Genomic DNA, 14,200 nt, shown 5'->3' with positions numbered 1-14,200 from the left:
CACAGGTATCTGGAACTGAGCGATATAGTATTTTACTTTAAAAAAGACAAAAAAACCCAACAAAATCAAGACAAAATATTACAAAAATCAAACGCAAAATGACAAAAACAAGACAAAATGACAAAAAACGAGACAATCGACATGAAGAAAACCAAGAGACAAAAAATCTGACCAAAAGTCACAAAGCAACAAAAAAATGGGAAAATGAAAAGCAAGACCAAAAATTGCAAAAGCGAGACACACAACAACAAAAAGTACACAAACAACACAAGTGAGACAAAAAACCCACAAAACGACAAAAACAGTAGAAAACACTGAATAAAGTGAAACACAAAATGACAAAAATAAGACAAAAAACACAAGCGAGACAAAAAGGAAACACAAAACGACAAAAACACGAGACAAAAATCAGACAAAAAACAACAAAAAAAGACAAAATATTACCAAAATGAGAAACAAAAGAACAATGAACAATCTGGTATTTTGCTTTATGATCAAAACAACTTGTCATGGTCTAGAAATTATTTTAAATTTATAGTTTTACAAATTTACAATCTGCAGTTAATGTCTTCTCTGTAATTTTTGCACTTTGAGGGCCGGATTAGAGCCTCTGGAGGACCGGTTTTGGCCCGTGGGCCGCATGTTTGACACCCGTGCCCTATGGGATTCCCTTTTTCCCATGATACCCCCGAAACCGCAAACTCCTCACCTCTTCATTAATTGTCCAGTAGAATTAGCTCCTTATTCTGTTCTATTATTTGCCTTAATATACTTAGCTAGTAAAGAACGCGATAACGAGGCTTCACAGATTGAATCATTGTTTGCTTCCTGCTGCAGGAGACCAATGTGAAATAGATTAATAATGCTCTGTTGTGCAGCGCGTTGCGAGGCGGTCTCAATTATGAGCTGGTTGGCGAACAAGAGGCACAACAATGTGTGCGTAGCTTCAAGACAAGGCATTAAAATGAGTAATAAAATGAACCAATTGCACATGCACACACACACACACACCCCCCCAAAAAATAACTGTCATGTGCAGCGTTCGTACCAAAGCTGCAAAGGGCCAGGGGACACACTGTCACACAGTGTCTGAAGTGTCGACTCTGGGCGTATGGCGGGCAGAGGGAAGCTGTCAACTCAGAGGAAGATTTGTCCCTCCAGATACTGTTTGTGAGATAGAAGCAGCAAAAGGTTATCTCACACAATAACCTGGCTGCACTAACAACAGCCGGATGCTACTGTACACACCAATCTCATGATGTGACTGAAAGAAAACACATGGATTATGTATCTATATAGGTGTATATATGTGTGTGTGTGTTTATATATATATGTGTATGTATATATATACGTATATGTGTGTATATATATATATATATATATATATATATATGTGTGTATGAGACAAAAAATGACCAAAAAGGGACCAAACGACAAAAAATAGACTTAAAATACAAGCAAGACAAAAAGGAGACATAAAGCAACAAAAACATGAGACAAACAACAACAAATCAAGACCAATATTGCAAAAATGAGACAGAAAATGATAAAAATGAGACAAAAAATACAAGCAAGACAAAAAGGAGACACAAAGCAACAAAAACCTGACACAAATCACAACAAATCAAGACAAAATATTACAAAAATGAGTAAGAAAATAATAAAAAACACAAACCAAATCAAAAAAGAGACAAAAAATTGGACAAGTTACAAAGCAACAAAAAAATGGACACAAGCAAGACAAAAAAGGAACAAAAGGACAAAAATAGACAAAAAATACAAGCAAGACAAAAAGGAGACACAAAACGACAAAAACATAAGACAAACAACAACAAATCAAGACAAAATATTACAAAAATGAGACAGAAAATGATGAAAAAATGAGACAAACGACAAAACAAATCAAAAAAGAGGCAAAAAATTGGACAGAAGTTACAAAGTGACAAAAAAATGGACACAAACAGACAAACAACAACAAATCAAGACAAAATATTACAAAAATGAGACAGAAAATGACAAAAGAACAATGAGCAATCTAATATTTTACTCTATGATCAAAACAACTTGTCATGGTCTAGAAATTCTTTTAAATTATTAGTTCTACACATGGATTCTGTAATTTCTCATCCTCGAGGTACTTTTTCTGTCCTGTGAAATAAAACAAAAACACAACACACACACACACATGTTAAAGCAGGTGATTTAATCTGCAGATTGTTGATACTGGGCATTTTCCCACAGGACCCACTTAAGAAATTCTTTGCCGGACGCCTCACTGAGTCACTCTCTCACACATACACATGCAATTTCTTTTTTTTTGTTCTCACACACACAGTTTCATGTGTTCTACTACAATGGAATCCATGTCGGCATCCAATTTGCAAACTAAACATCCTCTGGTGTAAACAAAACGGAGCGTCTCACATTTTGTTGGACTTTTCCGTTGTTTAAGTCATCTACCTGGAAGCGAACAGAGAGAAATGGGCCCCGAGGGTCTTGGCTGGAGTTCTGGTAGCACTCCGTGTCCGAATGACGCTCTCACCGGACCTATTCTTCTGCGTGTTTATATTTGTCGTATCCCTATTGTTAGTGCGACTATTGTGCGGCGGTGATCCCATTCCTGTTGGGTGATTAGTGTCTTTTTTGTTTAAGAGTCATGTTGGAAATGTCCGACTGTGTGAAAAAACACGAGCTCCCGTGGATATATGAGTCCAAGCTCCTCCAGCGGTCGTGATTTATGGCGATAATTGCACGATCGAATGTGTATGTGTTGCATTTACAAACTGTTTTCATCCATTTACAGTGGATATCAGAAGTCTACGCGGCCCTTCAGATTTTCTAGCTTTTATTGCCTCGAGGGCTGAAATAAAAACCCATTAAAACAGACTTTTTTTTCTTCGCTTTCAATCGACTGCGAGGAACCAGAAGACTCGAGGTTAAAACTCGACTCCGCTCATTTTCGGGAAATGTGTTAAAAATACAAAAACAGCTTGTTTTCTGCAGCTACTGTAAAATATCTCATTCAGCACTCGAGTTTCTCACTTTATTCTATATTTTCCCGAGCTTCTGTAATTGGGATCACCTGTCATTACCCCTCCTGTTGTCTTCATTTACGGGCCCCAAAAAATGTAGTTTCCTTGTCTGAAAAAATTTAAAATTCAGCAAAAAAAATCCCCCAAATTTCTGAAAATTTGCAAAACCTTCAGGAAGAAAATTCCAATAATTCCTTAAAAATTTCCCTTAAAAGTTTTATTTAAAAAAAAAAATCCCCAAAATTTGGCAAGAAAATTCTTGTCAATATTTTCAAAAAATGAGTAAAAACCTTCCAAAAAAATCCTAAAAATATCTAAAGTGGTTACATATATATCAGTAAAACTTCTAATATTTTCTTTCAGAATATTCACATAAAAATCAACTAAAATCCAGCGAATTTGCTGGATTTTAGTTGATTTTTTTTGTGAATGTTCTTAAGAAACATTTTTAACATGTCCTTTTTTCCACCAAAAAATGTTCAAAGATTTCCCAAAAATGTTGAAAATGTGGACATCAGAAGTTTCACTGTGAATTTATTTTTTTTTTTCCACGTTTTCAAACTTTAAACCGGGTCAGTTTTGACCCGCAGGACGACACGAGGGTTAAAACATGTGAAGCGCAGGTGTAAAATCCACCAAAGATTCATTGAGGATGCACTGAGATCAGACGGCTAAACTGGGAGCTGGTCTGGGCCACACATGGCTGCATTCTTTCAGTGGTGTGTACGTGACTCCTGGGCCTCACTGAAGGACCAACCTCTCCACTGACATCCTCTGCAAAAGCTCATACTTACAGCTTTGGACGTGTTTATTAGACCACTGTTTTCTGCCTCGTCCTTAGCGGTTGTTGGTGGAGCTGGTGGAGGTTTATAACTTCCAGCTGGATCGCTGATTCCAAGCTGTTGCTGTGTCTTCTTGCATTTCTTCTTTTAGAAATTTGGATCATCTGTTGAGTTGATATATGCAAATAATGGTGATTTAAAGAAATGCTGTGGCCATCCAATGTGAAGAAAAGACTGGCCAGACTCCAAGGCTTTCTGAGTTATTTGATATAAAGTAGTGTGTGAGTCAAGTGTGGATTTATGGCATGTCAACAGGTTTGCTACAATATCTTTCTAAATAACATTTAATTTCAATTTTACTCAATTGTATACATAATATTTAGAAGAATCTTTCTGTAAAAATACCATGTGGTGTTTGGTTATAGGCAGCCATGTTGATTTTGGGCCTGAAAACAGCAAAAAATATCAACTATGTTACAAAAAATCCCGCAATTATATCTTGACCCTTTACATCCCATATTTATCAGTTTCTTCAGATCATCTTATCTCGTTTTGTCTTCCTCCCCTCCAGAGCCCAACAGCTACCTGTACATGGACGCCAGCCTGAAGACGGAGCAGCAGCAGGCCCGACTCGTCAGCCCCGTGGTGGGCGCCGACACCGGACCCCTCTGCCTCCTCTTCTTGTACCAGATATGGGGGGAGGCCCAGGGCCACCTAAAGGTCCTGGTGCGGGACGCCCACAACGAAGAGACGGTGCTGTGGACGCTGAAAGACGATCAGGGTCCCGGATGGAAGGAGGGTCGCACCATCCTGCCTCGCTCCCCTAAAGACTTCCAGGTAGGAAGTTTATCTGGGTCACATCTTTTTATTATGTCTCCCCAGGAAGAGAAACACATCTTTAATGTCTTTATCAGACTTGTTTAGGGAGATGCGCTCATTTTGGAGAATATAAAGGCATCAGTTTTAACCTCAGTGCCACCTTAGGCCGGGTTTGACTTCAAACGGAGATAAAGTGCACCATATTGTCTCTACTGGCTCTATGAGTGTTTGGGGGTTTGCTGTGCATTTGTCAGAGACATCATAAGCAGTTAATGTTCTCATGAAATAGTCAGTTGCAGAGAACAAGAGGATTGCGAGCGTTGAGTGCAACTTTGAAATCACAGGCACCATATTAAGTTTTTATCCTACTTTCCTCCTCCTCCTTCCTCATGCTTGTCCCAATTTGCCTCCACCCCCTCTGCTCCCCCTTTGCCTTCATCCTGTCTTTTCCAACTCTTCCCTCCTCCTCTTCCTCCTCTGTTTTGGTAGGTCGTGGTGGAGGGTTTCTTCTTGCACGGCACCAGAGGACACATCTGGCTCGACAACATCCACATGAGCCTGAGCTCCCCGCTGAAAGAGTGTACACGTAAGTCGCACAAGAAAATACCGACGCCAACACACCTCCGTTTGACCCGTCGGCACCCTCTCATCCTCTGCCTTCATCATCTCCACCGCTCTAGTTCTCATCTTCTAGCTTTACCTTTAACAGTGAAGCGATAAACATCCCCACACTCCCCGTTTCGGAGGCAGCCTCTCCTCCGAAGATCCCACCGAACGCAGAGATGAAAGGAAGAAGGAGAGGGAGGGACAGCGTTTACTCTTCCACAGAAAAAAAGAGAGAAAAGAAAAGAAGAATAGGAAAACTAGGCCATAAACGCCCCGTGGGCCCCGGAGATGCTAATCTATGTTTCATTAGATTTCTCTTCTTCCTCTCTTTCCTCTCCTCTTCCCTCTCTCTCTCTCTCTCTCTCCATCCTGTCGTATTTGTAAACAGAGCTTTTCCCGAGCCGTCAAAGGGAATTACTAGACAGAGCTCTTTCCCAAGGAACTTTTGTGGGTGCCTGGTGTGAGCGTAGCCCCATTAATCTGGCCTGAGCAGGGGCTTCACGCGAGGTCTTAAACAGATCAGGGACCGAGCCGTGGGCATATAGGGGAGGTTTACAGCCAAAAAACCTGCCGTCATCACTTCTGACTGACGTCCAGTGAGCTTCAGAGGTGGACCAGCAGTGAGGGAAAGTGTTTTTGTAGCTGTTTTTGTGTGTTTTTGCGTCATTTTTGGTGTTTCAGTGTGTGTTACTCGAGTCCTGAGAGATTCCAAGCAGCACAGCAGCTTGGAAAGGCAAAGATGACAGCCCAGCCTCCCCCCCGCCTCATGCTGCTGTGTTTCCTCCTTCCCTCTCCTCCTCCTTTGCCACTCCCAAAGCATGGTGGGATGTCGCTTATCACCCCACACAGTTGAGTTTTTCACAGTACATTGGCATTCCCGCCAAAAGGCGCCAGTTCCCAAGTCGGTCTCCCCCTGTTTTTCCTTTTTTTTTTTTCTCCCAACTCAAATGCACTATCTAACACACACTGAGACACACACACACACACACACACACACACACACACACACACACACGAGTTCTTTGTGTTTGCATTCCAGGCAATCAAAGTGAAGGTTCTGCTCTGTGCATTTACAGCAAGCCAGGGAAACAAAAGAACCCCAGCCCGCTCCAGTTTAACTGGACTCCACAGATAAACAACTTGAAATGCGTGAACTTTGCGGACACACACACACACACACACACACACACACACACACACACACACACACACACACACACACACATACACACATCAGCGCTCCGAGTACAAACCCATCTCAAATTCCCAGCTCACACAATGTACTCTGTTTGAAATTGCATTCAAGCAAAGGAGCCCAGTAAATGCCATAATTCGACTGTGTGTTATCTGAGGAATTAACTTAAATTTCCTCAGGAGGAGTTTGATAGTCTTGTGACATTTGTGTGACATTTGGCTGACTTTTCCCTCGTATTTAAAGTTATCTAACGGCGCTTCCTCTCTCTCTCTCTCTCTGTCTCTGCCTGACTCTCTCTCTGTGTCCTCACAGAACCCATCGCCGCCTTTTCTCCTGAAAATCCAGGTGAGTTTGCCTTTCGGTATGATATTTATTCTCCTCGTGGTCTTGCTTCCTGCCCGTTGATATGCACTAGCCTGGGTTTTCTGCTTGGTGGCACAAAATCGTCAAAAAAAAATCACTCCTTCACCGACTACACGGAGGCTGCTAGAGCTGTGTGAGTGATTCAGCAGCATGTAGACATCACCAAACAAATACTGAACGCCTCACTAAAAGCTAAATCATTACATTTGCAGATACCAAATTAACAAAGTTGCAAAGTAGACTACCTCGGTAATTTTGTGTTGCACATTAATTTTACCTTGTCAGTTTCAGTGGAAACAAAGGAATAATCTCCAAAGAGCAGAACTCTGCGTGCAAGGCAAGCTAAATCAAGCACACCTCACGGAGTCAGATATTTGAAAAGAGCTACATATTCTCAGTTCTAGGCTGCCTGACACAGCCTGAAGGGTTTTAAATAACTGTCTGCCTCATGAAAAATATTTAGAGCATCCAGGGGGACTCTATGAGATTGATGTTAGTGTTTTGGCATCTCATAATGTCTTCCAATAAGATAAGAGCTTGGCGGTTTCAGTGCGAATGTGATGTGTGTGCATTTCTCCGGCTTTTCTACTCCTATACCCTCGCACGCGCACACACACACACACACACACACACACACACACACACACACACACACACACACACACACACACACACAACACAGTCTGTAACCCTTGACAGACACACACATTAATATCACTGCATACATACACACCAGTATCCCCAGTGAAAAGCAATCAGATAGAGTGAGTGAGCAGCATCGAGCATGGGGGTCTGTCTCTCCTCTCCCTAACTCAGCTCTGTCTAATGAGTGTGTGCAGTGTGAAGTAGCAGCAGCACGCACCATTTCCCTCTGTAATTATGTGACACGGTCCAAAAATCAGGATGTATTCAGCTCTGCTTCACTTTCCCTAGTTCAATGTGACACTCCGCATACAGCTCTCCACATCAAGTCTGGAAACCTACATGTGGGCTCGATTTCTTAGTTGCTCAGCGTCTTCAGCGGTTTGCTTTAGCTGACTGGGATAGAGGAGTAGGAGCTTCTTGGAAGCCGGTTAGTTGGTTCTTACCAAGAATTTGAGAGGGAGGGGTTCAAGCTGGGGGCAGCAGCGTAGAGGATCTGTGGGGATAGTCTCCAAGGAGACAGCGCTTGGCTTGAGGAGGAGAGGACTGGCCAGGAGGCTGATGCATGTGAAAAAGAAAAATGAAAAACCGAGAACAGGATAAATTATGTACTCAGAACAAATCTGCCAACGTCAGCCAGCTAAATAACAAATCCCAATCCAAAATCAGCTCAGAGAGCTCTGGAACATTGGATTCCCTTGTGGTGTCCAACTGATTCTTGCATGGTTCTAAGACGCTATCAGGGGTCCTGTGCCAGTGTGAAACAGGAAGAAGAAGCTCCTTAATTCAATGTGTGTGGGTGCTTTTATAACTAATTATTTTGGCATTCGTTTCACACCAAGTAATTTCATTGGAGCTTTGAAAAAATTTAATTGCATTGCATTTGATTGGATCGACTATTGGACTGATTTCAAACCAAATCTCTTGATGATCTTGGTGTGAAAACTTGTCCTCCAACTGCAACCCAAGCTACGTGAGAGAAATGGATGCATTTACGTTTTTTCTTTTTTGGCCTTGGAGATTTTTCTTTATCATTTTTTGCAACTGGCATGCTTGTGCATGCTCACATGAGGTGCACGCCTGCTGTTCGTATGATTAAGACCAATAGGGATAGAAAGCAGAGAATTCAATGTAGAAAATAAACAAGTGCCACTCCTCTCTTTTCCCGCTGGCCAATTACTCTGTATCTCTCCACCAGGGGGAGGCGTTCCTGTGCCTCCCTTGCCCATCCACTGGTATTACATTATGGCCGCCGGGGGCGCCCTCCTTCTCCTGGCAGTGGCCATCTTGGTCAGAGCTCTCTGTTGCTGTCGACAACACCTGGCCACCAAGAAGAGCCAGCTGTCAGTGGCCTATCACAGCTCGTCGCAGTGCTTCCAGTATTCTAACTGGTCGTCCAGCATGGCCACCCCAGGGGTGGAGCCAGTCCTGACAGTGAGGTTGGACAGCCGGGACCGACACCGAACCCTCTGTTAGAAAGAAGCACTTAGCTGCGTTGCGTTTGGCAGAGGAGGACGCCAACTTGTGATGTTGGTGGCAGCGAGTCACGACGCCGCAAGACTGACTGAACATCCACTCGACGAACCCTCCCTTCTTTAGTCTACAGCTGCAGTGCTGATGATGACGATGACACAGACACCGTCCCAAATTGCTAAGTGAAAATTCACAAAGAAACACTGTGGTCTCTCGCTCCGTCTCTAATGGATGTAGCTTCGGGTGCTGTTCTCTTCTCTGTTTCATTAAGGAGTTTGCTGTTGACATTTCACACTACCCTGCTCCTGATGAGAGGACTGAAGTCTGAGTAAGTTATTTGTCTGAACAGCTTGTTTCAGACCATTGAGTGCCGCCTGGCTCCTCATAACCCCGGCGGTCCTCCTGGAATGACCCCAGCATGGACGTACACACAGACATGTGTGGGCTGGGAATAGGAGGTGGGGGTCGAGCTGGTTCCGCTGCGAGAGCCAGCCAGAGCTGCCAAACCACAAGGCTAAAACAAGACCCCAGAGACACGAGGAGCTCTGCAGTGCTCAGACAGAAAGAGAGGAAAAAACTGTTAGGCTGAGAGGCATTCAGTGTGCTCGCTGTGGAGAGGATCTGGCAAGCCTTAGAAAATAAACCTCTCGGTATCTTTGTAATAACACAGGATAGCCAAGTTGTGCCAATGGTGAGGGTGTTGTAACAACAGGAGAGGAAAAAAACATCTCCATTGTCCTTTTCAACAAAGCATGTGCACATTTAAAAACAAAGGGAATGCAAATCCATCATAGTTAAAGTCCTGCATCACCAACGGAGATAACCAGCTCGTTTGATTGAACGTCTCGTCTTCTCCTGATAAAGGCATCAGTCAGTGATGGATGCAGCCGTCTTCAGTGTTTAGTGTTTCATCTTGATTCTCTGGTGTAATAAAGCACGTTGTTCCACTCCCATTTATGCTCCATACCACCCACTCCCGTTGTCCCCCATGTCTTTGAGCTGCCCAGATGAAAGCCATGCCGAGCCAAGCCTTGTCGTGTTCTCAATGTGGATATGCGCTTGTTGTTTTTAGGGTTGTAAATAGACACAGCTGTCTGCCATCTCCACTTCTTCCTTGATTTATACTCCTACAAATCCCACAGTGCCGCTGGACCAGCTGGAAACCATAAGTGAAGTGTTTTGCTGTATATGCGCACCCTTGAGAGGGATCCAAGATATTATGAAAACCAGAGCTGCTCCAGCTATTGATGGTCTTTTCCTTTAGTGCCGTAAGACAACATGAGCGGCTGTTAACATGAAATAAAACTGCACTTCGTACTGATATTTAACACATCTGGGATCTAAAAGAGTATTTTATTCTGAAGTGTTTCAAAAAATCCGACTGAGATCGACACATTGGCGCCAATTTCCCTTCCATCAGTTGGTACAGAGGTGGTGAGATTTGAGACGAGCTCAGTTAACGCTCTGGACTGAATGAAATTGAGATCTTCACTCTTTGGCTTAATGGGGCGTGCTTTGGTGATCTGTCACAGCCACGAAAAATCCATCACCTCTTAGCCCACAGCTCAGCAGAATGCACCTCAATTTGTTGTCACAATTTAGAAGCTGCACTTTTCTCTCCCAAGTGGGAAAAAAATGTGGGTTTTTTTTGGCACACTCCCACTGTGTGCTTTTAAATCAACTCGGGGAGGAGGGATTGGACACCCTGCTTGCATCTCAACACCATTACACTCCAAACCTCTAATACTTGTAATTAGTTAATGGACAGATAACATTTATTAAGGCTGCGGTAAGCACTTTTCCCTCCCATCTACCGCACCTCTATCGCCCAATTGGCTGCCAACTTCAGTTGCCCTGGCAACAGCATTAATAATGCCGTCAGCCATCAAAGACCTCCAGATCTAGACATGTGCCTTGCCAAGCAGTTACTCCCACTCCTGAACGCTGGCCAAGAGCGGCAAACACACACCCGCACGTAGACACAAACCCACAACACACAAAGTAAAAAAGAAAACTCATCTGAAGTATAAGTACACTTGAGCTATTGGGCTCCACTAAAGTGCTGCAGCCACTGCTAGTTTTTTACCACACTTGTAATCTTCCAATTCAGGCACTCACATCAGTTTTCAGTTCACGTCGCCGGGCAGTTCTGTTCACCCGAAGCACGATTGCTTACATGTGTTGCCATTTTTTGTTTTCTTTAATCGTTGAATACACCACTCTTAAACTTGACAGTAAAGGTGTTGATGATTTTACCAGTGATAATGATGGGTAATGTTATTTGACGATGACATGTTTGCATTTTTATTTACACAGAATGAGCAGTCTTATACCTTCAGTATCCTATGTGATGACTGTGTGTGACAGGAATGTATCTTAATGACCTTTCTCTATTAATAAAGTCATATTTTTCTACTATGAAGTGTGCGTGTGTTGGTATAGGATCTCTAAATATTCGTTTACAATATGCAATCAGTGCAGCTTTTCCAGATAGACACTGTAAACTTATAACCACCTGTCATTGTTAGCTTTTCACTGAATTAGCAGCAGTCAATCTGACAGCTGTTCCAAATATCTTGCAGGATGAATGATCTGTAAATAAGGGATGAGTTTCTGCCTCACCTTATGTTGCAATATGCTGTAGTGCATTTTTGTGTAGCCATGCTTGTGTGTAAATCAGCACAGTGCTTAAAGTCTCCTGTGTTTATCTCTGACAGTGAAGAGACCCAATGACTTCGGAGACGGACGACTTTTCAGTGGCAGAGACCCGCTAGGTGGAGGTAAGACACGAGGAACTCATTATGGTGCCTTTTGATCAGTGGAGGCAGAATATTTCTTCTCTTTAACATATATTTCTTCATGATTTAGTTTTTTGTCCACCAATCCCACTCATAAGAATTTATGAGACCCAATTTTGGGGAAAAAATCCCAATGTTTCTTTTCTAAATTCAGTTCTATTTATACAGCAGGTTTGTGTTTAAGACCAACTAACCCAGACTTAGGATAAAACCTGAAAGCATGCAAGTCTTTTCATTGCACTGCTGATACTAGAGCTGTAAAATACACGGTATGGGTAGATTATAGCTAATGTTCGCTAAATCTTCTTGTGGTTTGCCGAGGAAAATCTTATTACGGAAGATTTGGTGGACATTTCCGCCAAGACAGACACAGCTCCTGCAAGTGTAGAGAGGAGGGAGGAGTGACGGCTGTCAACAGTGACCAAAAATGTCACTTTTTTTGGTATTAGTTGCATTTGAAGCAAGAAATATTGCATCTGAACATAATAATAAATCAATAGTGAAATCCCTGCAGCTGTGGTCATGACTAGTTTAACCCTCCTGTTGTCTTCATTTACAGGCACCAAAAAAATATTGTTTCTTCGTCTGAAAAAAAAATCCAAAAATTCAGCAAAAAATTCCCAAAATTTCTAAAAATTTCCCAAACCTTCAGGAAGACACTTCCAATAATTCCTTAAAAATTTCCTTTAAAATTTTTATATATGAAAACAAGAAAACAAACAAATTTGGCAGGAAAATTCTTGTAAATATTTTCAAAAAAATGAGTAAAAATCTTCCAAAAGATCCTAAAAATATCCAAAGTGATTCCATATATATCAGTAAAACTTCTATTTTCTTTAAGAACATTCACAAAAAATCAACCAAAAATGTTGTTTGATTTTTATGTGAATGTTCTTAAAGAAGCATTTTTTTTTCCACCAAAAAAATGTTCAAAAATTTCCCAAAAATTTTGAAACGTGGATATCAGAAGTTTCACTGTGAAAATATATTTTCTTTCACATTTTCAAACTTTAAAACGGGTCAATTTGAGCCGCAGGACGACACGAGGGTTAAAAATAAAATCCTGGATCCCTTTTATCTGAGTCTGAGAGAGGACTGAGGGAGTAAAAGCAATTGCAAGCTCTTAAGGTATCATTTATTTATATTTTAATCACTTGTTAGTGATCAGTTTCTGCCATGTTTCTTCGTTTTTAGAGAAACAAAATGCTGACATCTTGTCTCTGTTACACAACAAGATTTAGAAATAAGGACTTGAGGAATCCTCCAGTATGAAGTTTCTGTCAACTTATGGAATGTAGAATATAGTCCAGGTCCTTCTAGGATGCATTTATTTTTTGCAATGTTTGAGAGTCCATTTGCATAAAACTAATTGAGAAAAAGAGTTTTGTGTACATTGTTGTGTTATAAATAAGCTCTTTTCATTCTTGTTGTTTTTTGGAAGATGGTTCTGGACAAACTCTGCCTGTCCTCCCACTGCAGTGGAATAAATTTACAGCCGAGCAAACAGTTTTGTTATTTAATGTAAAAAAGTTGTTACAGTATTTGCACAACAAGACCAAGTAAAAATCCAGTCAGTTCTAAGATGCACTGTAAAAAAAAATAGTTGTTTGTACGGTAAAATTCAGGCAGCTGTGGTTGCCAGAACACTACGGTAACATTACAGTAAAACATTTTCTACATTTACGGTAAAGAAATGTATTGATATTGTTGATTTTAGGGTTAAAAACATGCTTCATTCCATATTTTACTGTAAAAAAAATTAATTTCAACCTTTGAAAATTTGAAAAGTTCAAAATTTAACCCAATTGTAACAGACTCCTACCAGAATTGATCATATGCCCAAAACACCATTGCAAAGACTATTTCCATTACTAAGATGAATTTTCAAATGCTTTTGCAGTTTTAATTCTAATTGAATTTTTAATCAATTCCATCTTGGGAATTGCGCTTTTCCCAAATTCAAAGGTAATTTTCTGAGAACGGTACATGGTCATAGTGAGACAAAAACATAAAATACATGTTTATAAATTTGGTTTTTAACTTCAATAGAATTTAACTCCGAGTCTGTTTCACTATTCTGTTGTTCTGTCCCGTCCTGCTTACAGAAAATCTTGTTACCATAGCAACATAATCTATGTCATTCTCAAGTTTCTTACAGTATTGTTCTGTACTGTAAAGTTATTGATACACATGATGATGTGTAGCATGTGGCGTTTGTTATTTTTTCGTAATGAGGAAAAATCCTATCAGATTCCATCCTGTCGTGTTGTTAGGACTTTTGGCTCAGACCCCACACCTTTCACTGTGTCCATTAAACGACTGATAACATATATTAAGCTGTGAGTCTGCAAAGGCTATCATACCAAAATGCAAACTACAGACATATAGCAAGTTAAAAATACAAAGAATTGGTCGCCTCGGGTGGTACTAATGCTTGAACTTTTGGGTCTGGGCCCATGGACTAAGTATTCCAACACTTCTATCCAGTCA

General features: G+C 41.2%; 1 protein-coding gene across 2 annotated transcripts in view; it reads left to right on the top strand.

Moving 5' to 3' along the window:
* The window catches only part of nrp2a (neuropilin 2a), an 82,568-nt gene that overhangs the window by 66,007 nt on the left and 2,361 nt on the right, over positions 1-14,200 (top strand). The window contains exons 14-17 of one of the 2 annotated variants that reach the window (XM_023270540.3): positions 4,386-4,651; positions 5,123-5,219; positions 6,747-6,779; positions 11,630-11,692. In XM_023270540.3, the coding sequence (XP_023126308.1) occupies positions 4,386-4,651; positions 5,123-5,219; positions 6,747-6,779; positions 11,630-11,692 (459 nt within the window). Of the gene's footprint in view, positions 1-4,385; positions 4,652-5,122; positions 5,220-6,746; positions 6,780-8,637; positions 11,331-11,629; positions 11,693-14,200 lie in introns of those variants that run through there. The other variant, XM_023270541.3, reaches the window with a different exon arrangement.

This window comes from Amphiprion ocellaris, chromosome 24, assembly GCF_022539595.1.
Source record: "Amphiprion ocellaris isolate individual 3 ecotype Okinawa chromosome 24, ASM2253959v1, whole genome shotgun sequence".
Classification (NCBI taxonomy): domain Eukaryota; kingdom Metazoa; phylum Chordata; class Actinopteri; family Pomacentridae; genus Amphiprion; species Amphiprion ocellaris.
The sequence above is the reverse complement of the archived record's forward strand: the minus strand, read 5'-3'. Positions and strand labels throughout refer to the sequence as shown.